Raw genomic sequence first — 23,318 nt, 5'->3', positions numbered from 1 at the left:
TTTAGCATGTTTATTTTCCTTATTGAAAGATAAAGATGATTTTATCATTAGACACAATTGAGTGTGACAAAAAAACTAGTATAAGCTAAAAAATTAAATAAACCAATTAACATTTAAAAATTATAAGAATCTAGCTACTTTACTCGTTCAGGTGTATAAAACATTTTTTGAGGAATAAAAAAAATAATTCAAAAGATGAAGTCAAATCTGCACTAGATGACTTTTTTAACTCAAAATCGAAGCAATTTTATAAAAATAAATTTTTGATTTGCCTAAAAGATGAAAGAAGATTGTAGAAAACGATGGAAATTATAGTATATAAAAATACTAACTGATAATTAATTTAATAAAATGAAATTACATCCGGGTACCCCAACAAAAAAATAAATTAATGTCTGATTATACGTATAACGTAAGCTAATAAATCTTTGTGGCATATACGTATTTATAATTGATTTTTATGTACATAGAAATATATCACGATCAAAATGTCTAGCAAAAAACAAGTAAATACATCACTACAATAATAATAATAAATCACAATTTAGAGCCTAAAACTTGGCTTTAAATATGTTGTATCATAGTCTTTATAATCAATATTTTGTTAAATAAAGAGTTGAAAATGGAAGATATCCAAATGAATCCCTTTGAGAAAAAAAATTTGATTCAGATAAAATTCGCAATTTTAAATATTAATCTTTGTGGCAAAATCTTGCTGTAAAGTATTATTTGTACTTTTATCTTTTATATGCATAATTTTTAATGAATCGATCACCGCATAAAATATTTATTGGTAAATATTGAGGTTGTAAATTACATTTTAAACATAGAAAGGTTTGAGACAGGGAAGCATTCTGTCTCCTGTTTTGTTCTGTGTGTAAATTGGCAGTAGTGTCATATACAGTTTGAAGAACGTCAGTACGAATCTATTTCAGTACGGTGATACTAGAAAGTTGCGCAGAGATCGATTCAAATATGTTTTGATGTGTTATTATAACATAATATTTGGTTTTATACTAATTTTGTCTATATTAGCAGTAGAGCTTTCAGAGTCTGACGATATATGTTGAGTAGGCTCTTGAATCTTAGTCCGTAACGAAGCGGCGTCAGCCAGGACGCACAAATCGTTCTCCATCTCTTGATCCACGATTGTATTAGAAGTGTCCTGATCGGTTTTCAGATCGGCGTGTTGTCTCAAAATATGCGCCTTCAAATTATCGGTTCTCAAAGCTTTGAACGGACAATGCGGACACGTGTTCATTAGATCGACGGCCGTATGAATGAGAGTATGTCTCTTCAAGCTCTTATTCAAGGTGAATTTTAATCCGCATATCTCGCAAACGAACGGTTTGTCGTTATTGTGCGTGAACAGATGTAACTTCATGTTCTCTTTTCTAGCGCACGTGTGTTTACATCCCGGAAAGGAACATCGGAAGAGTTCGCCCGTGTGCATTAATTTATGAGCTCGTAAAGTTTTGGCGTGCATCGTACTGAATCCGCATTCGTCGCACAAGTGTTTTTTCTCGTTAGAATGTATTAATAGATGACTGTTCAAACCGTGCTTCCATTTGAAGCCTTTCTTGCAGAAAGAACACGTGTAAGGCGTTTCTTTGGAGTGCCTAGGTAGATGTTGGCTCAATAAGCATCTGGTTTGAAACCTCAAATCGCATACGGTGCAAAAGAAAGGCTTGGGATGATCGTGTAAGTTATAATGTTCCTTGAGTTCGTCGGCCGAATCGAATTTACTCAAGCATAGAGAACACACGTCCGATCCGTGACTCGTTTCTCGCAAATGTTTCAACAAATCGGACGGTCTGTAACATTTATAATGACACCCGATGCACGAGTGCATCTTTCCCGTTAAAGCTTTAAAGTCGGACATCACGAATCTCGATCGAATCCTCATTTTCTTCCTGTTTTTATTCACGTCTTGTATCGGTTCATCGACCGTGTCGTCTTTTATATCATCCGTGATCGATTTTGCTTCGCATTTGATCCTGTTGCATATAAACTTGATTAAAATGTCAGAGATATTGAGCATCTTGCATAGATTGTACAAATGGTCCGAGTGGAGTTGATCGTCTTGCACGCTCTGTCCGTATATGATGTCTACGAGCAGCTGGAGGCATTCGAAGCACTCGAATACGTCTTTTTTGAATAGCTTGATGGTCAGCGGCGAGTTGAAGGAAAACTCTCTGTAGCCTCCCACTTTCGCTGGTTTGTCGTCGCAGCATTGGTCGTTTATGAACGGACTGATCGAACACATTATGGACGAGTGTCCCCAGATGAACTTGTCGCCGACGGACAGCCGTATATCGCAATATTTGCCCGTCTTGCGTTGGATGTGGAGCTTATTCATGACTATGTCGTTGAACATGAACTTCTCCCTGGCGCCCATTTTGATCCGAGATCATCAAAATTTGATTTTATCTCAATTTCATCACAACGGAACCGATCTTATGTTCTTCGCTGAAGCAAATAGTTTACGTAAATTTTATCAAATTTCACGAGATTTAGGTTATGTTGTTATTGAAATGACGTTAACGCCAAAAAAATCGGCCATGTTTTTTGGTCTCAATTCAAAATTTATGAACAAGTATTTAAAGAGGATTTTAAAATATTTAAAAAAATCACACAACCCTTTTTTAACATTCTTTGTGTGAGTTGCCAAAATATAAAAAAATATTATTTCTTAATTTATTTTATTATTCATCTCAATTTCACAGTACTGAAACGTCCATTTGTTGTTCAAACTCAAAGCTAACCTAATGTGAGTCTAAAACTAATTATAGTTTTAGAACTTTCATTAGGTTTTAGGGACGGTGATGGTGGCGGGTGGCAATTATACACAGATTGGGCCGCTGCAGTAGTATTTTTATTGAAGATATGAGCTGTTTACATTGTAAAAGGGTGGACGCGAGACGATGCGTCCGAACGCCCGGAAGATTGGCCGTGTAAAGAGAAAATTGTCACGCCAGAGTGCTACTCAAGTGCCGACAAGTTTTGACCATAACAAATTTAAATTGGCCCCATAAGGTCAAATCCAAAATATAAACTAAGCCAATTCATCTCTCATATTTGACTTAATATTAGAAAAATTACTAAAACAATCATCGGAAAAAGGAATGAAAATGATCACAATAATATCCAACGCCATATTATGGGCTGGAATACATAATTTCCCTCGACTTAGAATATAGCGGATGTAATAATAACACCAAAACCATGAAAACGACCAGAAGAGACAACGTCGTATAGACCGATAAGCCTGTTACATGTGCTGTCAAAACTATTCAAATAACTTTTACTTCAACGAATAAACCCGATAATTGAAGAGAAAATATATATAGGACCGGTATTCTACTAGCCGATCTCCTAAAGATAGGTTTAGCAACAATAGCGACATTTGCGGACGATACATCTGTGATCGCTTCTCATCAGAACTCATTGAAAGCGTCAGAAAATCTCCAGAAAAACCTAAACGATGGCTGAAAACCGAATGGAAGCAAATACGACGAAATCAACACATTGAATAAAAATACATGCCCAAATGTGTCGCTATATGGTCAAATATTACAACAAAAGGAAGAAGTCAAATACTTGGTTGTATATCTGGACAGATAACATGGTGGAAACATATTTTTACTAAAAGAAAACAACTTGGAATTCAACTTCGAAAAATGCACTGGATAATGAGAAGAAGATCCCAGATGACACTGAAAAATAATATACAAATCAATAATCAAACTAGTATGGACATACGAGATTCAACTTTGGGGTAATGCCCGCGCTTTCACCATCGCCATCATCCAGAGATTCCAAAATAAGGTTCTACGAATAATAGTCGACGCTCCCTGGTATGTTCTTAATGGCGTTATACATAACTACCTTAATATAGAATTCATAAAAGACGAAATATCAAACAATTACACGACATACAGAGACAGACAAAAGCAAAATAGTAACCAAACTATTTTACTGTAGATAAGACGACTTTAACGATTTAAACCATCTGACATACTTGACACACGTAACAAATAGTAAATTGTTACAAACAAATAAATTAGTATTATATAAAATAAATTATATTTTGTATTAATTAATATGGAAAGACACCCAATGGGATGTATTCTTTAAACTTTCTTTTTATCTCATGTCCAATTGCTTACTAATTATGATGTTATGAAACAAATAATACATATGCCAGCTGGATCAATAAATTATTTATGAATGAGTATATAGAGTGCTTAGGAAATAAGTATCAGCTTAATAAATTAATTCTTAATAGATCAGTAAATTCATCAGCATGTTTATTATTATATTTCTTCATCACTGATTTATTTTCATATCTAAAAACATTGCTTAATCAGAAAGGATAGAATAAAACGAAATATACATTTTGAAAGAACGATAAAACCCTTAAAATATATTTTATTACATGGGTTTATTATTTCATAATGAAAAAAAATTCAGAGCGTTGAAAATATTTTATTTGCATCGAGCATCGTTTATACATAATTAATAAATACACTTGATACGGATAAGAAAAAACTATCTTACAAACTATCAGTTCAAAAATATTTTTATACTAATACTTAATAAGTAAAATATAAATCTAAATTTATCACAATATTTATTGTTGATAGGAATGCAATTTTAGTCTTTTAGCATCAGGAACTGAATTAGTACTGTTCGTAGGTTCGATTATATTCTTAACATCAGGTTCTATAGTTATCATTTCGAGATTCGATTTGGACTTGTTTGTGTGCTGACGAGCAATGTGCGATCTCAAATTATCTACTCTCCTAGACCTGAACGGACAATGCGGACATATATTTCCCAATTCCGTATCGTCGTGGATGATCATATGTCTTCTGAGACTTCTGACTTGAGTGAATTTATGACCGCACAGTTCGCACACAAAGTGTTTCTCGTTACTGTGAGTCTCGTAGTGCTGTTTGATGTTTTCTTTCCGAGTGGAAGTCTTAGTACAACCGGGGAACGGACATTTGAACAACTCTCCGCCGTGAATCAATTTGTGAGCTTTTAACACTCTCGCGTAAGTAGAGCTGAATCCGCACTCGTCGCATAAATGTTTTCGTTGATTCGAATGAGTGATTAAATGGCAGTTCAATCCCTGTTTCCTTGTGAATCCTTTCTGGCAATGCGGACAGATGAACGGCTTTTGGAACATGTGACTAGGAAGATGCTGACCGAGCAACGATCTAGTTCTAAATCTCGAATCGCAATACGAGCAGAAGAACGGCATCGGATCTTGGTGTAAAACAAAATGGTCTTTAAGATCGTTCTCGCTCTCTAGTTCCATCCAGCATAAAGAACAAACGTTTCCGCCGTGTCCGGTTTCTCTCACATGACTCAATAGACCGTTTGTTTTATAAGATTTGAAGTTACATCCGATACAGTTGTGAGTTTTACCCGTCGGAAACTTTAAGCACGGATTATCGTATTCTAAAGCTGGTTTTCGATCCGATTCTTCTTTATCGCTTTCGTCATAATCCATATCGTCGTTCGCATTAGATTCCTCTTTATCGTTTGAATCGTCATTTAATTCGGATTTAATTAAAATATCGCTTTCGTTGCATATAACATCTAAGTCGTCGTTCTCGAGCGATTTACTAATAATGTTCAATAGCGTTTTTGATAATTTTAGCAGTAAACAATACGACATTATGTGAGACGAGTGATCTTTGCTCAACTCTGGCTTCATTCCATAAATAAAATCGAGCAATTTGTCTAAGCATTCGAAACAGTCACAATCAGCTTTTCCGCCGAGTTTGATTTTAACAGATGAATTATTCTTCTTCGTTTTGTGTTTTGTGATATTGTATTGACGCGAGATTAGAGCGCTCAACGGACAGACGATAGAAGAATGCGCCCAGGCGTATTGTTTGCCAATTATGAGTTTTACATCGCAATACGAGCCGGTCGAGCGTTGCTGACGTAGGTTATCCAAAATTAGATCTTCAGCAGTCATTACGTTTAATTCGATTTGTATTTAGTTAAAAAATGTTGCAAAGTAAATTACGTATTGCTCAGATTTAAAATATTCTAAGCATTGCAACGAACGTCAAGATGTCAACAAAACAGCGTCAGCTGTCAAACAATATTTGGTCTTAACGCGATAAATTTTGATCATAAAATATGTAATCAACGAACCTTATATATTTGAGATGTAATAAAATAAATTAGTACGTTTTTCACTATTTATTTCTAATTACTAATATTACACTATGCGGTTCAACCTTAATAATTGGAATTAAATGGGCAATAAGGTAACGGAGGGGACACAACAATATTAGACTATTAAATTAAATACATACCTATATAAAAGCATTTTCGTGGATGTTTTAAAAATATTAATAAGTCTAAGATCGGGTGAATACGGGTGTTGACTTTTGTATACGAACGCCGACAAACAGGTTTGGACGTGAGGGTAAGCATATTTGTAACTGTAACATTAAGTAAGTGTTCGATGCCACAATAAGTTAAACAATGCAACAAAAATAAATAAGTAATTTATTTTATAGAACTTAAAAATATATTATTTAATAATTGTATGTAGTTAAATAATGCTATATTAAAACGTAAATTTATCGTTTCCCACTTTTAAGTTTATCGCGTCATGACTTGTAATTTCGTTGTTATGACCATATTTAAAAAAGAAGGTCATAAACAGATGACACATGACTGAGGTCACGCCGAGTTAAATCAAACGAAACAATATCTTTGTGGTGTAGTCCGTTTACCGATGAGACAAAGACCGAAATACTTTGAAAAGTTTGGTTTAGTCTTAGTTTTTATTTTGCGTTTGGCCCGTAAACTAGACGTTTTCGTTACGCTCACGCTAAGATAACGACACTTAATGAGGTATGTACGATTTATTGTTTACAACGTACAAAAATAAAATATTTATTTTATAATAAATAAGTAAGTAATGAGCTATTATTGTACAGAGCACAATATATTCGTTTTATACGATCGACGAGATGTTGAAGTTTGACATAGTGTCTTTTAAAACAGTGTATGAATCTAGTCCTGACCGAAAGTACATTTCATATAGACTGTGCGTAACTCTAGGTCATCCCAATGTAGATTTTAATCTTTCATACATATACAGAAGATACACTGATTTCTTTACTTTGTATAACAATTTGAAGAAAGACAATTCAGCTTTAATGGCGGGCGTCAGCTTTCCAAAAAAGGTAAAAGCAGCTTTACAAAGCCATAAATTCAATTTGACATTTTATTGTATATTTCAGGTGATGATGGGAAACTTTAACCCTGAACTGATCACAAATAGATCCACCGGCTTTGAGTCGTTATTAGAACACATTGCCAAAGAGACAAGACTGAGAGAAGCGCCGTGCACTATATCGTTTTTTCAAGATAACGAACTGGAAAAAGCTAAGATTTTGATTGCTGGAAAAGAATATCATCAAGCACTGGTGATATTAGTCAATATCTTTACCCTACTCAATAAGGTAAATTAAAATTATTGATAGCAGAATTGTTTCTAAAACATATTTTTATCAATGAATCTTAAATGTTTTAGGTTTATACCGATAGATCCAAGGTCGTACTCGTTGCTCTTTGCCGTCTAGTGGCTTGCGGAGTCGGAGACGCCACCGATGCGTCTCTGGCGAGACCGGCCGAACGTTGGGCGAATCTCGGCTTGCATCGTTTCGACGGCGTTTGTGACACTGATTTACTATCGCTTTACGTGCCTTTGATCAAAGCTTGCATTCATATAAGGTAAATATTTGGATTATTTCGATCTTGGAATTTGTATGAGACTCGTTACCGAGCGTTTCCACTGCAACGGCGCCGACACAATTTTATTGCTTTTGACGTAAATTTTTCACTTCTGAGAAGTGATAATTGTTTTATCGCTCTCCTATTGACCAAAATTCGGTTTCAGAATACTTAAACCAATGCTCTTATATAAGAAATCCATAATAATATCCAAATGCAGACAAACTATGGAGCAATATGTGTTATGTTTGGGCTTGAACAGCAAATGTATATTTCGCAACTGTCAAATTGAGTTACGTAGACATTTTAAAACAGATACCAGTAAAATTATATTTTCGCTAGTAGAAATATATATCTACCAGTGAATATGTATTTGGACTTCATTAGTGAAAATATAACTTCACTGAAAAATACTCATTCACTGTAATATTTATACATCGCATGTAAATAAATAATGATAATTATGTAAATGTATTAATTACTGCTTATGGAAAAGTTGAAATCATTTAATTTTAATAAAATATATATCTATCAATCAAAATGTATTCACTGAAATGACGTATTTAAAATAATATTTTCATGATAGATTTGAGACTTTTTTTTTGATTTGCTTTGAGGGATAATAAATGCAACTAAAGTTCGCATTTTTCAAAACAAATTATGGGATTTAACCTGTTAAGCGGGCAGACGTCCCGTACACGTCCAACGAAAATGACTGTGAAACGGGCAGGAAGTCTATACACGTCTTCAAAACTTATGTAGTACGCCGAAACGGGCGGGACGTTAAATTTCTCTCTGTTGTTGATGACTCACTTGTACAAGTTTCTACGTAATATCTTAAGACTCGAATTGCGTCATTCGACCTGTGACATCGGTTCAAGGCGCACTTATAAATAACGTCACAATCCATGTACGATATTTTTCTTATTTCTTGTAATTCTTATTAGAATAATTGAAGTTCATTAATTTTTATTGTTTAAATATTTAGAAATATACCCATCGAAATGAACCGAAGGGATTCAAGCGATAGTGATGATGAAGTAATGAAGCCGATAGGTGGAAAAAAAATACGTATTTTGGATACGTCAGAATCGTCTGATAGCGACAATGACTGTTACAAATGTGAGTGAAAGTGAAACTGAAACTGAAGATGAAGATAGAGAAATGGAAGACATTATTAGTGATGATAACACTCCTGTTCAGTGGACAACTCATAATTCAGAAAGACCAGCATACTCGTTCGTTGCACAGCCTGGAATAACTTTTCAATCTTTCCCAAAAAAAGATCCACTGTTATATGAAAAATTAATTCGACTAATCACCGAACAAACAAATTTGTATGCAAAACAATTTTTTGATAACAATCCTCAACTGAAACCACGTTCAAGCATTCTAAAATGGAAGGATACAAATGAAGCTTAAATAATTTTTTTTTTGCGTTTGATAATTTTGCAAGGAATAATCGTAAAACCATGTATGGAACTTTATTTTTCAAGAAAAAGAATTTTAGAAACACCATTCTTTTACGAATCTATGACTGAAACACGATTTGCATTATTGTGTAAATTTTTGCATTTTACAGATAATACAACTTTCAATCCCATTAATTTTAATAAGAAAACTTATAAAATAGTTCCAATAATCAATGATTTAACAGTAAAATTTAAAAAATTACCTATATATTAGTGAACGCGAGATAAGCGTAGACGAATCTCTTTTATTATGGAAAGTTAATTTATCATGGAAGCAATACATTTCAACAAAAAGAGCTCGATTTGGAATAAAATTATACATTCTAAGTGAAAGTAAATCGGGATATGTTCATAATATTATTTTATACACTGGAAAAGATACTGATTATGGTTCAAACTATACTGAGGAGAAAATATCGACACGGATTGTTCTTGAATTAACGCATCATATCCTAAATAAAAGTTATAGAATTTATCTAGATAATTGGTATACATCAATTCACTTAGCGGAAATTTTATGCGACAATAAAACAGACTGTTGGAACGATGAGACAAAATAGAATTGGAATTCCTATTGAATTGAAAACTGCGAAATTGAAAAAAAATGAGCACATAGTTAGATATAAAAATAAAATAATGCCTATGAAATGGAAGGATCGAAAAGATGTATTTGCTCCTCAGTTCCATTCACAATGATGAAAAACTTATGACTACGAAAAGAGGAAAGAATGTAGAAAAACTTAAAGTTGTTGATGATTATAATAAGAATATGGGCGGCGTTGATTTAGGAGATGGAATAATGATGTCATATACGGTAGCACGAAATAGATTAAAAAAAATTATAAAAAGATTTTTCTTCGATTAATTGATATATGTTGTCTAAATGCATTTATTACTTATAAAAATGATAATGGTAAATTAGACAGATTGCATTTTTTGATAGAATGTGTAGAAAAAATTGTGAATGAAAATATAATAAATTGCCCATCTACATCAACAAACATTCATGGTACAAAAAAGTCATCACGTTTAACCGAAAGACATTTTCCCGAACAAATTAAATCAAAAACAAATAAAAATATTGATAAAAAGTGTCGGGTTTGCTATAAGAAAGGGGTTAGAAAAGAATCTGGATATTGGTGTCCTGACTGTAAAGTAGCATTGTGTATAAACAATTGCTTTAAAATGTACCATACTGAACTTGAATTTTAAAAATATTTAATTTTAATTACATTTTATTATTAGAATATTTATAAAAAGGCTTAGAACAATTATATATAAGATGTGTTAATTATTTTATTGTGATGAATATTTTTGCACGATTTATTTAATTCTATTTTTTTAAATTATTTTAGTAAATTTGTACATTTTTATTATATTTTTCATTTATAAATAAAACATAATTAAACGTTCTAGTGTTTAATATTTCATTTAAATCACACTTTTAAAAAAAAAGTTACTGTAACGGGCGGAATGTGTATACACGTCTTTAAGCAAAAACGCGCGCTCATTGCATGTTGCGCAATCGAAGTGAAGAGCGCCCGCTTAACAGGTTAAGTAATATTAAGAGTGCTTAATTTAATTAAAAAAATATTTTTTAGAAAAAAAAACATACTTTTTAAAAATATTTTCCATAAACTGAATTTCACTAAAATGTCTAAAATATTTTTAATTATGTTTCATAACCATTCAAACGATGCACTAGACTTAAGAGGTTGAACAACGTAGATGAAGTATAAATACATATAATTTTTTTGTCATGTCGGCCCCCTTAAAAGAAACATGAGTATTTCAGGTGGACCTCTATTAACTTTTCTTGGAGTAGTAGGGTGTCTGAAAAACCGAAGTTGATGCTTTTCGAAATGAGTGAAAGTGGGCCAAAATGAGATTCTCACGTAGTGAGTAAGTGTCAACCCTTTCATATGTTTTTTGCGAGCAGCTTTGAGAAAGGACTGTATAGTAAAATTCTATATATGCCTCAAAAACCCACGATGAATCGTGTGTATTTATTAAAGGTGACGAAGAATGAATAAAAATAACTATTTGTCAAGCGAAACAATGCTAATGTTTCAACGAGTACTATACATTGCTTAGTGGTGACTAACAGTTATTAGTAAGCTTTTACCTGCAGTGATTAATGTGTATTGTATGCTCTTAATTTGTTTGCAAACTTCAAACGTTTATTCATAAAGCGCCTTTATTTAAATGCTGTTTTCTAATGTGGCAAGTATGTAAGACCACTTGCAGACTTAATTGATTATTAAAAATATGGGAAAACATAATTACTGCTAATGAATAGTTTCTTAAAATTAAGAACCCTAAAGTTTCCATAGTTTTCTGGAAGCAGGGATGGCATTTGGAGGGAGGGGGGGCAGGTGAGGGAATTTGCTGCCTCCTGGAATTTAACCAGAAAATTGCATGTCATTTATTGAAATACTTTGAATGTTAATGAAATCGAAATATTAAAAAAAATACTACTGACTGTTCAACTTTTGCCTCTTCTCCTGTGGAGGGACAAGCTGAATTGCCATCCCCGATTCTAAACCAGAAATATTTGGGTTATCCCTCAAAGAAAATCTAAAGAAAACCGTCAAATCTATCTCAAAAATATTTTTTAAAAATATGTAATTTCAGTGAAATAATGGAATACATTTTCACCGGTAGATATATATTTAATTATCAGTGAAAATTTATTTTATCTGGCAGGTGATAGTCAAATTATATGATTTAAATTTTTGTATACGTAGTAATATATACTTTTACATACTTATCATTATTTATTTGCGTGTGATGTATAAATGTTACAGTGAATGTGTATTTTTCAATGAAGTTATATTTTCTAGTGAAGTCAAAGTAGATTTGTACCAGTAGATATATTGTATATTTCTACTAGCAAAAATATATTTTAACTGATAGGTGCTATTGAAATTATATTATATGAAACGTTCATTTGCTGTTCAAACCCAAACCTAACCTAATGAAGTTCTAAAAATAATTATAGTTTTAGAATTTTTATTCGGTCAAGTCCAAAATAAAAACTAAGCCAACTCATCTCTGAGGAGAAAATAAGCAGAAAAAGAAGTACAGACAGATATCGCATATTGCTCCATAGTTTGTCTGCATTTCGATATTACACCATGTTTTAAGAATGTGATAGCTATCCTTACTTGAATTTTGGTCAATATGAGTGCGCACAAACAATTATCACTACTTAGAAGTCAAAAATTCACGTCAAAAGCAATAAAATCTTGTTGGCGTCATTGCAATGAGAACGCTCAGTAACGAGTCGATGGATGGTTTATCTATTTCGCCCAAGAATTCTTAGTTATTTTATTTCTCATTCTTTTTAAATTTGAAAGTGACTTTTGTTATGACTTAATTTTCGGGATAGTGTTTTTTGTCGAATTTGACGTTAACTTTTAGCGAATTCCCTTTGTCTACGTCTAATGTTTTGTCCGGGTTCTTGTGAACCCTTTTATATGTTCCCTGCGAGCAATTTTGACAAATAATGAATGGTTTATTTCAAGCAATTTGCTAATCTGCTCCTATAATGGTTTATTACCAGGTGGCTTCACAGATCTTTTATGCAAATTTTTCTCTGTCTTGAGAATGACAACTACAAGAATCTCTTAATTGCGCGTTTTAATAAGTTCAATTATATTGTATGATGACAAACAGTTATACAAATTTTGTCTTGTGATCGTCCACAAAAAATCTGCTGGTGATTTCTAATTCTTGGGTGTTCTCTCGATGCTTCGTTTAAATGCCATTTCGTAATGAGAAAGTATGTAGGATTTCCTTACTTACTATAAATAACTTAAAATAAAGCAAATGTATTCTATGAAACAGATTATCTTTAACGAATTCACTCTGATATAAAAGTAGCTTTATATCATTATATCTTCAATAAAAATGTTGAAACTTATCTATGTATATAGCAACTTCACATAATAAGAAGAGAGTCAACAGTCAAAATGACATTATATTATATAATAAAAAAGCATACAGTGTCTTAAATATTGTTTGCCGTTGTATATATACATTAGTGATATATTTGTACTAATTTTCATATAAAATAATTTCAGAAACATTGAAGGAAAAAGTACAGAGCAATTGGAAAACACATTGAACGATATGAAGAGACGCGGCATGCGCGTTGACAATTCCCCCTCTCTGATGGAAGCTATCGATAAGTTAGAATAAGCGCTCTAATTAATATGAATTATTATATTATTTAGTTAATTTTTTTATATATTATGTATGACTTAATCTCTGGATCGTAGAATATTTTAAGAATTATTTTTTGTAGAAGCTAATCAAACTTGTGCCATATTTTCTTAATAAAATCAAATCAAATTGTTAAAAGGTTGTATTCCTGTCAGCTTTGTATTTTCGAGCCACGCATTCTTTATATTTGCTACATATTCTTTACTGGTCGGCGCGAGGACGGGACAGACTGATAAACTTGTAAACTTAGTCGACGCTATCAACTGACACATACTTTCATAAATATTACAGTAATTTATTAAAGATTCGCGTTATCAGTGTGTAATTTATGCGACAAAGTATCTCATTAAATGATTATTGTTTGTCTCATAAATAATTTTTATTCAAGACAATGTTCAGTATTGGTCGGCATGTTTTTATTTATTATATTAAATCATCTTTTTATGTATATCACTCGTAGTTATTTTTCGTGCTTAATTATTTATAGATTTATTAATTATCAAACAATTCAGTGTTGTGTTATATTATAGATTGAAGGTCTTTACACTTATATTAGATTTTATTTACATATTTTGTCAATTTATGATATTTATAGAATAAGTGCAATTTTATATCATTAAATGTATTTTTATCAATCTTTATCAATATAACATGTACTCCATTACCATTCCATTGTGATTAAATTTAATATATTTAAAAAATGTTTTTTACAGCTGATTCGATGTCAATTTGTTACTCAATCACGTAACATTTTATTATTTACTTTTAGAAATTATTTCGATGTCAATTAATTTTATTTTATAAATATATTTGAAAATCCATGTGTAGAATTATAAAGGTAGCTCTCCTAATTTTATATAGATATAAATGAATCCTGAAAATGTACGATTACACCATAATGAAAACAATCGATATTTAATTTTATATACAAAAAGAATAGCCTTGATATTATTACAAAAGAAGACGCCAAAAATTTTCGATTGAAAGAGGTCGTAGATTATTAATAAATATAAAAATCGCTGATTTTAACCATATTTTATTCATGATATTTTTTATATATACTATGTAGATGTTTTATATGAAATATATAGATTATTTATACAATGAAAGTATGTATTTATTTAAAATCACTAAATAGGTAGTTGTCAACATCGTCATTATCATTTAAAAAAAATTCCATCTCGCTCTATCCTGGGCCACGCAGAGACAGTTGCTGACGCCGAGCGTTTATAAAAAGTTGGCCTTTATCAGGATTTAAGTTGTTCATGTGGTGCGTTGTATATACTTGATAACGTCGAGCTCCTGATACAACTCGTATAGTTAGTTGTTGTATCGATGCTGCTAAGTACTGTCTTCCCACGTAAAGCAATGTCAAGAAGCCATACGGAAGTGGTCTTTTGGTTTATGGTGTTCCCATATACAATATTTAAGGATATTTTTATGTGGAACCATTGATCCACCGATCATATAATTTATTACTTTTAGTCCATTACTTACTATTTGACTATCAATAAAAGACATTGCAAACCACTCTGTCTCTGTCGATTTGTCAAACTCGCATATTCCAAGTCAAAAGCAATGCGGTAGTTCCAGATAAATTCATTGAGAGTATAGAAAAGATTGTGAATTCAATATATCAGTAGAGTATAAATAATGAAACATTAAATGTAAAACTTAGAGAATTTAAATTAGTATCTTTAGAAGAAGTTCACGACAAAATTTGTAAATTAAAAAAAGGGAACGGTATTGATGAATTGGATGTAAATATAATTAAAGAAACATGGGAAATACTAGGAACTGAATTATATTATCCAGAAAATAAAACACTTTCCGAAGGACAAATACCTGATGATTGCAGATTGCTATTATTAAACCTATATCTAAAATAAGTTTAAGATTTTGTAGTCCTGAGGGGTGTGACTGCAGCGAGATAAAAGCAGGTGGAAACTGGTAATAATTTATTAATTAAAGTTACATATTACATAGGTACTATTTATGGGTGAGATTGCTTTCTCCGGAGCGGTGGTGGAGAATCTGGCGGAGGGATGATGTCAGTGGAAAATCCTCAGAGTTCTGGCTGGTGTGGCAGCGACAGTATTGCGGAGGTTGATCCCTCTCTGCTGCGGTGCTTGTATGGTAGAGTCACTCTCAGGATGTGAGCGTCCATGACTGTATGTTGTCTGCAGGCGAGCAGTATCTTCGCTTCTTTGCCGGCGGGCCAAATATGCTGGTGTCTGCGAGTATCTGCCAGGCGGACCGAATCTGCCAAGTCTCCACTGGAGACCAGCCTTAAGTATTAAGGGTTGCAAAATTATCTGACGAATCACAATCATACAGCGATCATCCAGTCAATTGTTGCATTCGTTTCTTATAACAACGAAATATGTATACGCCTTTAGAAAATGACATTTGCTTGATGGACATCTCCGAGATCGAATTGTGCAACGGTAACCTTACGGTGCTTTTTGTCTTCCGTTGATATATTGTTTCCCGTGACCGTTTCGCAACAAAGAAATATTCTGGCAATGCATCAGAGAATCCTTGCTGGTTATTTATGTGAGACCTATTTTTTCTAGTGGTAACGAGGGCTTTTGTGTAGTCCCTATTGATGATTGATCGATTTTGGTCACAGTCATTAACGCGAGTTTCAAGAACAAAACTCCCCACGTAAAAATAGTAAAAATGTTGAGAAAATGAGATCAATTAGCCTTGTATGGAAAAGGTAATGGAATAAGTAGTAATCAAACAATTAAAGGATTTTATTATTTCACAAGACATTCTTTGTGAACAACCATCGGGATTAAGAGAAAAACATTACACTGAGATTGCATTACAATAAATGATTGGTTGCTGGCCAAGGATACGAATAAAATCATTGGAGCAGTTTTTTGGATTTCAAGAGAGCTTACGGAACAATAGACAGAAGAATAATGTTGAAGAAATTAGAGAATATTGGTATAAGTGAAATAGTTTTAAGATGGTTCCTATAAATAACAGCTTAAGTCAAGAGACACAGCACACACACGCTTCTAAAGTTCCGCGAATGGTGTCCACAGACCTAGCAGTCGATGAGAAGTACGCCAGTATTCTTGCAATACCCTTAAATGTACGCGGTGGGGATACAGTTCATTGGTATGACGGTGTATATAATGCGAAACAAAATCAGGCTAGGCACACTTGACTATACTACGCCTCGATGCTCGGAATACTATTTCCACCACAGATTTATGCCTCACCTTCCGTTGAATATCATCTCCAGAACATGCACCGATGATTTCAAGAAAGACCTATCGATTTAAGCAATGATCTACTATCGAAGCGACTACATTTTGTATAAGGCTTTTTCAAAATTAGTATCTACGACGACCACTTGTATTCCTGAATCAAGTGATTTTGTCAGTGCTATTGTGAAAAGCAGAAGTTACTGATGTGATAGATTATTTTTTCAAGATGACAATTTAAATGAATAATATATAAAATAACTGTTCAATAAAAAAATGTTTATTTATTACTGTTGGACAGGTTAGCTGCGAGCGAGCATTGGTCAGATCAGTGAACATTTGTGAATAACTCTTTGCAACGAATCCTTTCCCGAAGAAAAAATTCGAAGATTTACCTTAAATAAATGCACAAACAATTCGTTTTATGGAACAAAGTATTTATTTAAATGCACATATCTATTAAGATAATTTCCTGTTAAATCGCGCCTTTTTTTCCTTTGTAATTGTATTTTTTTTGTCAATTTATAGTTTCAGCATCAGGATTAAATAATTAAATATTAATTCATCAGCTGCAAAACTAGATGAATTTTCATTATTATATTATAGTATTAATTTAAATATCATAAAAGCCATTATTTATTAAAATATTAATTTTAGTAATAAATATTCGGTCTACATTAATTTTTGCAAGCCTTTGATAATACGTCAAGTTAGTTTACGGGGCTTATATTTTACACAAAAAATTGAGGAAAGGGGAATTTATATCTAATTTATATTTTTATAGAACGGGCAGCACTCGTTTGTTTACAAGCTTCCGTGTGTTGTTAAGCAAAAAATCGTATAAATTGCATCAAGACCTATAAATTGGCACGAAGAGTTCCATTTTCCAAGTGTAAACGTGAGAAATGTGACATTTGAAATTGGCATTCGGCAACCTCTTCTTAATCTCCGGTTGGGCGTCCTAACTTAAGGCAGGTCGCGTGGAGGACAATAGTCCCCCATTTTATATTATTACTTTTTACTTAGAACACATTGACACAAACTTCTGTATAAAAAAAAGTATAAAAAGTTTTTCATATTATTTGCGTGTCTGTGAAATTACTTTTTTCACTAGAATTCTTAAGCAAAGTTACGATTTTTTTAATCTTTTGAAGCCGACGGAGTTTAATCGAGGTATTTATAATTTTAATTTTTGACAAAAGCTAATTAAAAATTTGATTAAAACTAGTAGTTTATTTAAAATATTTTTTTTTATTATAAATCGATTTTGCTCTGCTTTATATTTGCTGCAGGATTTTTTAACGGAGTAAAATCTCTTTTTTATGTGATGATGACAATGTCATGTTTGATGATGTCAGCTGTGAGGTCAGCGCATGGGACGCTTCATCGTTTCATCACATTGAGCTTCTTCAACCTTTTATCCCTGTTTGTTACTCGCGTATAGCAATAGTTATCTAGTTTCCTAATATACTAGCATTGTACTTTTTAGTCTTTTATCATTTTTTAAATTTATCTTCACGCCTACACTTTCCATTCATATGAATGTTCTAATGTTGAATTGTTTCTTATAATTACTGTAATGGTGAAAATATAACTGATTTATAACCTCAATTTCAACACAATAGAAACTGGTATATAAATTATGTGAAATCGTCTTAAAGTCAGTGTGGATCTGGTGTTTAATGAAACATCATCACACATAAAAGTAATTGTTTTATTTACTTGGAACTAAATTCAAAGGTATATGCAAAGAATGTACACAAAATATGTAGTTTCATATGCGTTTAAAATAATGTCATCTGGCACAGGTCTTTTGGGGTTCGCCCAACTGCATCTATGGTCCATCTGTACAGTTTTATCGTTTATAAATGTACCTCTTATAACATTTCTTTGAATTATGACTCAAATTACATATAATAGTTTTTCTATTTTATTTTTTCAGGGCAAGTATTATCCTTTACATTTGACAAGATGTTGAAGGTAAAAATAAAATCTTTTAAGACATCGTATCCTATTTACCTGACTAATAATCTGACTCACCCACATATTTCGTATTATATGTGCGTTAGTCTTGATAATACCGATACAGAAGAAAATCTATCGTGTACATTCAGAAGTTATAGTGATTTCTTAACTTTGTATAACAATTTGAAAGAGGAACATCCATCTTTAATGGCGGATGTTAGCTTTCCGAAAAAGGTATTATTATTAAATATCATTATTACTTAATAAAAGCTTAATACCTTCTAATATTTTAGATCATAATAGAAAAGTTGAAGCCCAAACTAATCAAGCGCTCAATCTCCAGTTTTGAGTTTTTATTAGAACGCATTGTGAGAGAGACTAGACTGAAAGAAGCACAGTGTACTATATCGTTTTTTCAATATAGAGAACATATGGATGCAATGAGTTTGATTGAGCAAAGGCAATATACCTTTGCAATATCGGCTTTAAAGATTAGTTTTGAAATATTGACCAAGGTTTTGTTACTGATAACAAAATTGCTTTCATCAAGAATTTTTATTAATATAATCTAATGTTTTTAGGTTTATACCGATAGATCAAAAGTTGTACTCGTTACACTTTGCTATCTAGTGGCTTGCGGTATAGGAGACCCCTATAGGGCTAGATCCGAAGTCGAATGTGCAGCAGAACATGCCGCGAGTTACGCGAGTCTCTGCTTGCGTCTTTTTGACAACGTTAGCGACTATGATCTTCTATCGCTTTATGTGCCTTTGATCAAAACTTGTATTCGTATAAGGTAAATATATTTGAGGAATTTCATAAATCATAAATAGTTCAGTATTCCGAAGGTATGGAACAGCATGCTTTTTATGTGAATTTACAGATACATTCATAAACAAAGTTAAAACATTTTGCATGATTATATATTTTATGCGATACTAATGCTTAGCACATTATGTAATATTACTAAGTTTAAATTACAAAATTATATATTGTATTATAATGTTACAATAATTAATATTCTGGTAGTACAGATTTTGTGAAATAATTTATATATAAATATGTGGCCGGATCTTTTGGGTTTATACATGAAATAATGCACCTTGGACGAAATTTAAATGGTTGTGAGAAAAGGCTTATTTGAGAAATGGCCATACAACTCGTCTTGTAAAGCTTTTCTTCTGTGCGATTCTTTACATGCAAAACCAAATGTGACTAAAGATACGAATAACATTACTATTCTTTGTGCGAGTCAATAATTATTGTTTTGTTATGGATTTTAACATTAATGACAGCTATTGTTAAGATGATCTTAAAATTCTTGGTGCGTCCGAAATGACAATTTCTCTCGTATTTTGCTTGACTAGGAATGATCGTCTTCTTGTTTTTCAACTACATTGGTCGTAAAATATCCAGTTCGTTTCGAGGTTTGAGATACCTTCTAGTGGCTCGAAAGTATTTGACAAATTGCATCTGAGAGCCATTTCTTTTCAAGCTAATATATTTAAGCATTTTTCTTTGGCGTTAATTTGAAATACTGTTACTTACAACAGCTTTTAGAATGAGCCGCATAAACTTATGCATATAACTGAAGTGATTTTAATCATCCTTTAAAGCCATTCGATGCAGATTATCAATAATATACTTCAGTATGGGTGATACAAACAAAAAACATGTATGTTTTTTTGTCACAAATAACGAACTGCTAACAAAGAATTCAATACAAGCACGACTTCTAATATGCAATGAAGAATTTTATCATCTGCCAACAATAAAGGAATTCCATCTGAGGCTGAGGAATATTTCTACGCAGTGGAATCCATATTTAACCCGAGACTATTGTTTCTTAAAATAGAAAATGTTATCATGAAATTGTTCATGTGGGAATATGATATATTTGCAGTCAGTTAGTCGCCAGAAGAGCTGTTAGATATACAGCTTATTGTACACAAATATATAATTTAATGTATGTACAATAAAAATGCAGGTGTCATATAGACTCTTGGTTGTAATATTGGTGAATCTCTCTGGTCTCTGGTTCCTCCCAGTCAACCAGAGTCTAGTTAGTGTTTATCAAGAGTGAGTTCAATTAAGCTTGGACGAATGAAATATAAGTCCAATTTGGAGCCAATCATTTTATTGTTTTAAATCTGTATTCAGTATGTTCCTTTATTCACACCGACCATAAAATAATTACAGAGGATATATACAACAATAATAATGTATTGTTTCGAAGCTTATGCTTAAGTTTCAAAGAATTTCTATGTTGTGGTAATTAACCACTTCCTGGTTACAGCACTTTTTTAAAAATTACTTGGGTCATTTTTAAACTTCTTGCACGGACTTATCTTTTCATATGCAGCGGTAGTAAAACATTAAAAATACTCGTACCAATTTCTTAAGAAAATTTAACAAAAAAAGATTGAAAATTTTCACTAGAAATTTGCTGATTTTTGGTTACCTTGGGCGTGACTGGGAAGGGCTTTTGAAAGTTTGTGTGTTATAAAATTCCGATTTCGCTCGTATGTTAAGCCAAACCTTAGTTTTAGCTTTCTGAAGGACCATTGTTGGAATACCCAGTCTTTTGATATAGAATTCCATTCTTCTGTCAGTTGACTCAGCAGCCTTTCCACTTCAATCGTCAGATTTAGGTCAAGTCAACGTGCACCTTAGAGTATCCAGGAGTTAACTCGTGTCTTAATATTAATTCATGTATACATATATAAATTATTAATATGTATCGCAAATCATTATTATTATAAATGTGAGAGAATGGACATTATAATTTTAATAAATGTAAATGTGTTTTATAACTATTTAATAACCAGCTTAACGAGTTTAAAACTTGTTTTTATCTTATCGCTATTTAATAACTTAAAATAAACTAATATTATTTTTTTATTTAATAATTTCAGAGCGATTAGAGGAAAAAATGCAGAATTTTTGGAAAAGAAACTGAAAAACATGGAGAGATTTGGCATGCGTGTTGACAATTCCGTTTCCCTGATGACAGCTCTCCATAATTTAGAATATGGAATATAAAAAAATAAAATATTGTATTTTTTATATAGTATTCATGATTTAATTCATAAAAATATATAATAATTAAGGGATTAAGTCATAAATAAATTTAAAAGGTAGTTTATAAGACAATTTATATTTGAAGTATTTTTATGTGTATTTTATTTTATATTATTTAGATAAAAATGTAAAAATATAACATTTTTTACATTTATACTTATAAGCTTATAAGCTCATTAGGATGAATATATTAGTATTAAAGATGTCTCTTAATCATTCATTTTAATAGCAAACATTAATTTATAAAATATGTATATAACTTTTTATATTATATAATTGCCATTTGTTATAAACAAGCAGTGTTTTTATATTTTACTTAAATATACAATACAAAAAAAGTATAAATGGATTTTTTATGTTTCATCAAAATTGAACAAATAAGGGGCAAATCAGGCTTTTGAAGTTCATTAATGTGATTTATTGTAGGTTATGTTATATTATTATAAAAGCAATATAGTGCTGGCACTGGAAAATGTATTCGAGGGATGCAGGTCATCTGGTCTGCAGAGCGCTCTGCTGGCTTTGATGCCTCGGAGGATTTACGCTTCATTTTGCAACTCTAGTTGTACTCTTCAGGACTCCGGTGGATGATGCTGGGGATCATGAATGATTTTTTGGACCATCTCTCTTGCCATCCCAGACAGAGAGAGAAAAAGTCCAAAATACTATATGCAGATTGGTGTGAGACCAATTAACATGTTGCTTTGTGTGGAAAAGATGATAGAAGAAGTAGTAACCCAACAAAGTAAAAAAAAGCACTTTCCGAAGGAGAAAAGCCTGATGATTGCAGATTGCTACTATTAAACCGATACCTATAATAAAATAATAATAAAAAGGTAGAGTACTTTGTGTGGAAAAGGTAATGGAAGAATTAGTAATCAAACAAATAATTAAAGGATTTTATTATTTCATAAAACATATGTTATTAACAGTCGGGACAAGGATACGAATAAACCATCGGAGCAGTTTTCTTGGATTTCAAGAGAGCTTTCGAAACAAGAAAGTATAATGTTAAAGAAAATATAGATTATAGGTATAAGTGAAATAGCTTTAAAATAGTTTGGTAATTATTTAAAAAATATAAAATAAATTATACTGATTGCAAAAATAATATATCATGATGTACCACAAGGGTTTAATGTAGGACCACTGTTTATTATACATATATTAATGATAAAATAAATAATACAATATAATGTAATATATATGTTTGCAGACGACACTAATATATTGCATAGGTGCGAATAGGTACGAATTATGTATAATAGAAAATTGTTAATAAATAATGTACTTAAACTTAATGTATGATTATTAATTAATAAATTATGCTAGATAATATACAATTAATTATAGACTATTATAGTTGATAATATAAAATATTTAGGAGTAATTGTAGATAAAAAAATAAATTTTAAGGAACATTATTACGCCAAGGTACTTTAGCTTTTGAATCCAAACTATGTTTGTTGCAGAACCATATAATGAAGAAAATATATATCGTTTTACGTGCTGTGAATCTAGATTTAATTATTATTAATTTATCAGTCATAAATATTTAATGGGGCTGTATTACTGTCGT

General features: G+C 31.8%; 3 protein-coding genes and 1 long non-coding RNA gene across 8 annotated transcripts; 2 read left to right on the top strand and 2 right to left on the bottom strand.

Moving 5' to 3' along the window:
- Positions 1-4,472: 4,472 nt before the first annotated feature.
- Positions 4,473-6,592, bottom strand: LOC148237266 (uncharacterized). Its single transcript, XM_088181519.1, has one exon. The coding sequence runs from the start codon at positions 5,993-5,995 to the stop codon at positions 4,634-4,636; it is 1,362 nt and encodes a 453-aa protein (XP_088037645.1). The 5' UTR covers positions 5,996-6,592; the 3' UTR covers positions 4,473-4,633.
- A 97-nt stretch (positions 6,593-6,689) lies between these two features.
- On the top strand, positions 6,690-14,581 carry LOC148237265 (sorting nexin-21-like). 5 transcript variants are annotated; one of them, XR_015808901.1, is made up of 6 exons: positions 6,690-6,888; positions 6,975-7,223; positions 7,281-7,502; positions 7,574-7,773; positions 7,940-8,683; positions 8,762-9,964. XR_015808901.1 is itself a non-coding variant. In XM_088181522.1 (5 exons), exons 2-5 carry the CDS (start codon positions 7,008-7,010, stop codon positions 13,446-13,448), a joined length of 756 nt encoding a protein of 251 aa, XP_088037648.1. In that variant the 5' UTR covers positions 6,690-6,888; positions 6,975-7,007; the 3' UTR covers positions 13,449-14,581. The 5 variants fall into 5 exon arrangements, 3 of the variants coding, with proteins under 3 accessions (XP_088037648.1, XP_088037647.1, XP_088037649.1); XR_015808902.1 differs by having other exon boundaries at positions 7,894-8,683; XM_088181522.1 differs by lacking the exons at positions 7,940-8,683; positions 8,762-9,964 and adding an exon at positions 13,331-14,581.
- Positions 14,582-14,997: 416 nt separating this feature from the next.
- On the bottom strand, positions 14,998-16,684 carry LOC148237264 (uncharacterized). Its single transcript, XR_015808903.1, has 3 exons — positions 15,864-16,684; positions 15,463-15,760; positions 14,998-15,298 (listed from the first exon to the last, which is right to left on the bottom strand). It is a non-coding gene; the product is annotated as an uncharacterized LOC148237264 (long non-coding RNA).
- A 1,960-nt stretch (positions 16,685-18,644) lies between these two features.
- Positions 18,645-22,006, top strand: LOC148237263 (uncharacterized). The gene is made up of 4 exons (XM_088181517.1): positions 18,645-18,892; positions 18,952-19,173; positions 19,240-19,454; positions 21,574-22,006. Exons 1-4 carry the CDS (start codon positions 18,665-18,667, stop codon positions 21,698-21,700), a joined length of 792 nt encoding a protein of 263 aa, XP_088037643.1. The 5' UTR covers positions 18,645-18,664; the 3' UTR covers positions 21,701-22,006.
- Positions 22,007-23,318: the final 1,312 nt, after the last annotated feature.

This window comes from Plectrocnemia conspersa, unplaced genomic scaffold, assembly GCF_051122295.1.
Source record: "Plectrocnemia conspersa isolate PC_06_02 unplaced genomic scaffold, ASM5112229v1 ptg000002l, whole genome shotgun sequence".
NCBI classification, from domain to species: domain Eukaryota; kingdom Metazoa; phylum Arthropoda; class Insecta; order Trichoptera; family Polycentropodidae; genus Plectrocnemia; species Plectrocnemia conspersa.
This window is presented reverse-complemented; position numbering and strand designations above follow the sequence as displayed.

Bases quoted from the DNA above. Each gene is read 5' to 3' on its own strand.
- LOC148237266 (XM_088181519.1), bottom strand. From the start codon at position 5,995: ATGACTGCTGAAGATCTAATTTTGGATAACCTACGTCAGCAACGCTCG.
- LOC148237263 (XM_088181517.1), top strand. From the start codon at position 18,665: ATGTTGAAGGTAAAAATAAAATCTTTTAAGACATCGTATCCTATTTAC. The intron at 18,893-18,951 runs GTATTATTATTA...CTAATATTTTAG, and splicing joins ATGTTAGCTTTCCGAAAAAG to ATCATAATAGAAAAGTTGAA. The intron at 19,455-21,573 runs GTAAATATATTT...TAATAATTTCAG, and splicing joins AAAACTTGTATTCGTATAAG to AGCGATTAGAGGAAAAAATG.
- LOC148237265 (XM_088181521.1), top strand. From the start codon at position 7,008: ATGTTGAAGTTTGACATAGTGTCTTTTAAAACAGTGTATGAATCTAGT. The intron at 7,224-7,280 runs GTAAAAGCAGCT...TGTATATTTCAG, and splicing joins GCGTCAGCTTTCCAAAAAAG to GTGATGATGGGAAACTTTAA. The intron at 7,774-7,939 runs GTAAATATTTGG...ATTCGGTTTCAG, and splicing joins AAAGCTTGCATTCATATAAG to AATACTTAAACCAATGCTCT.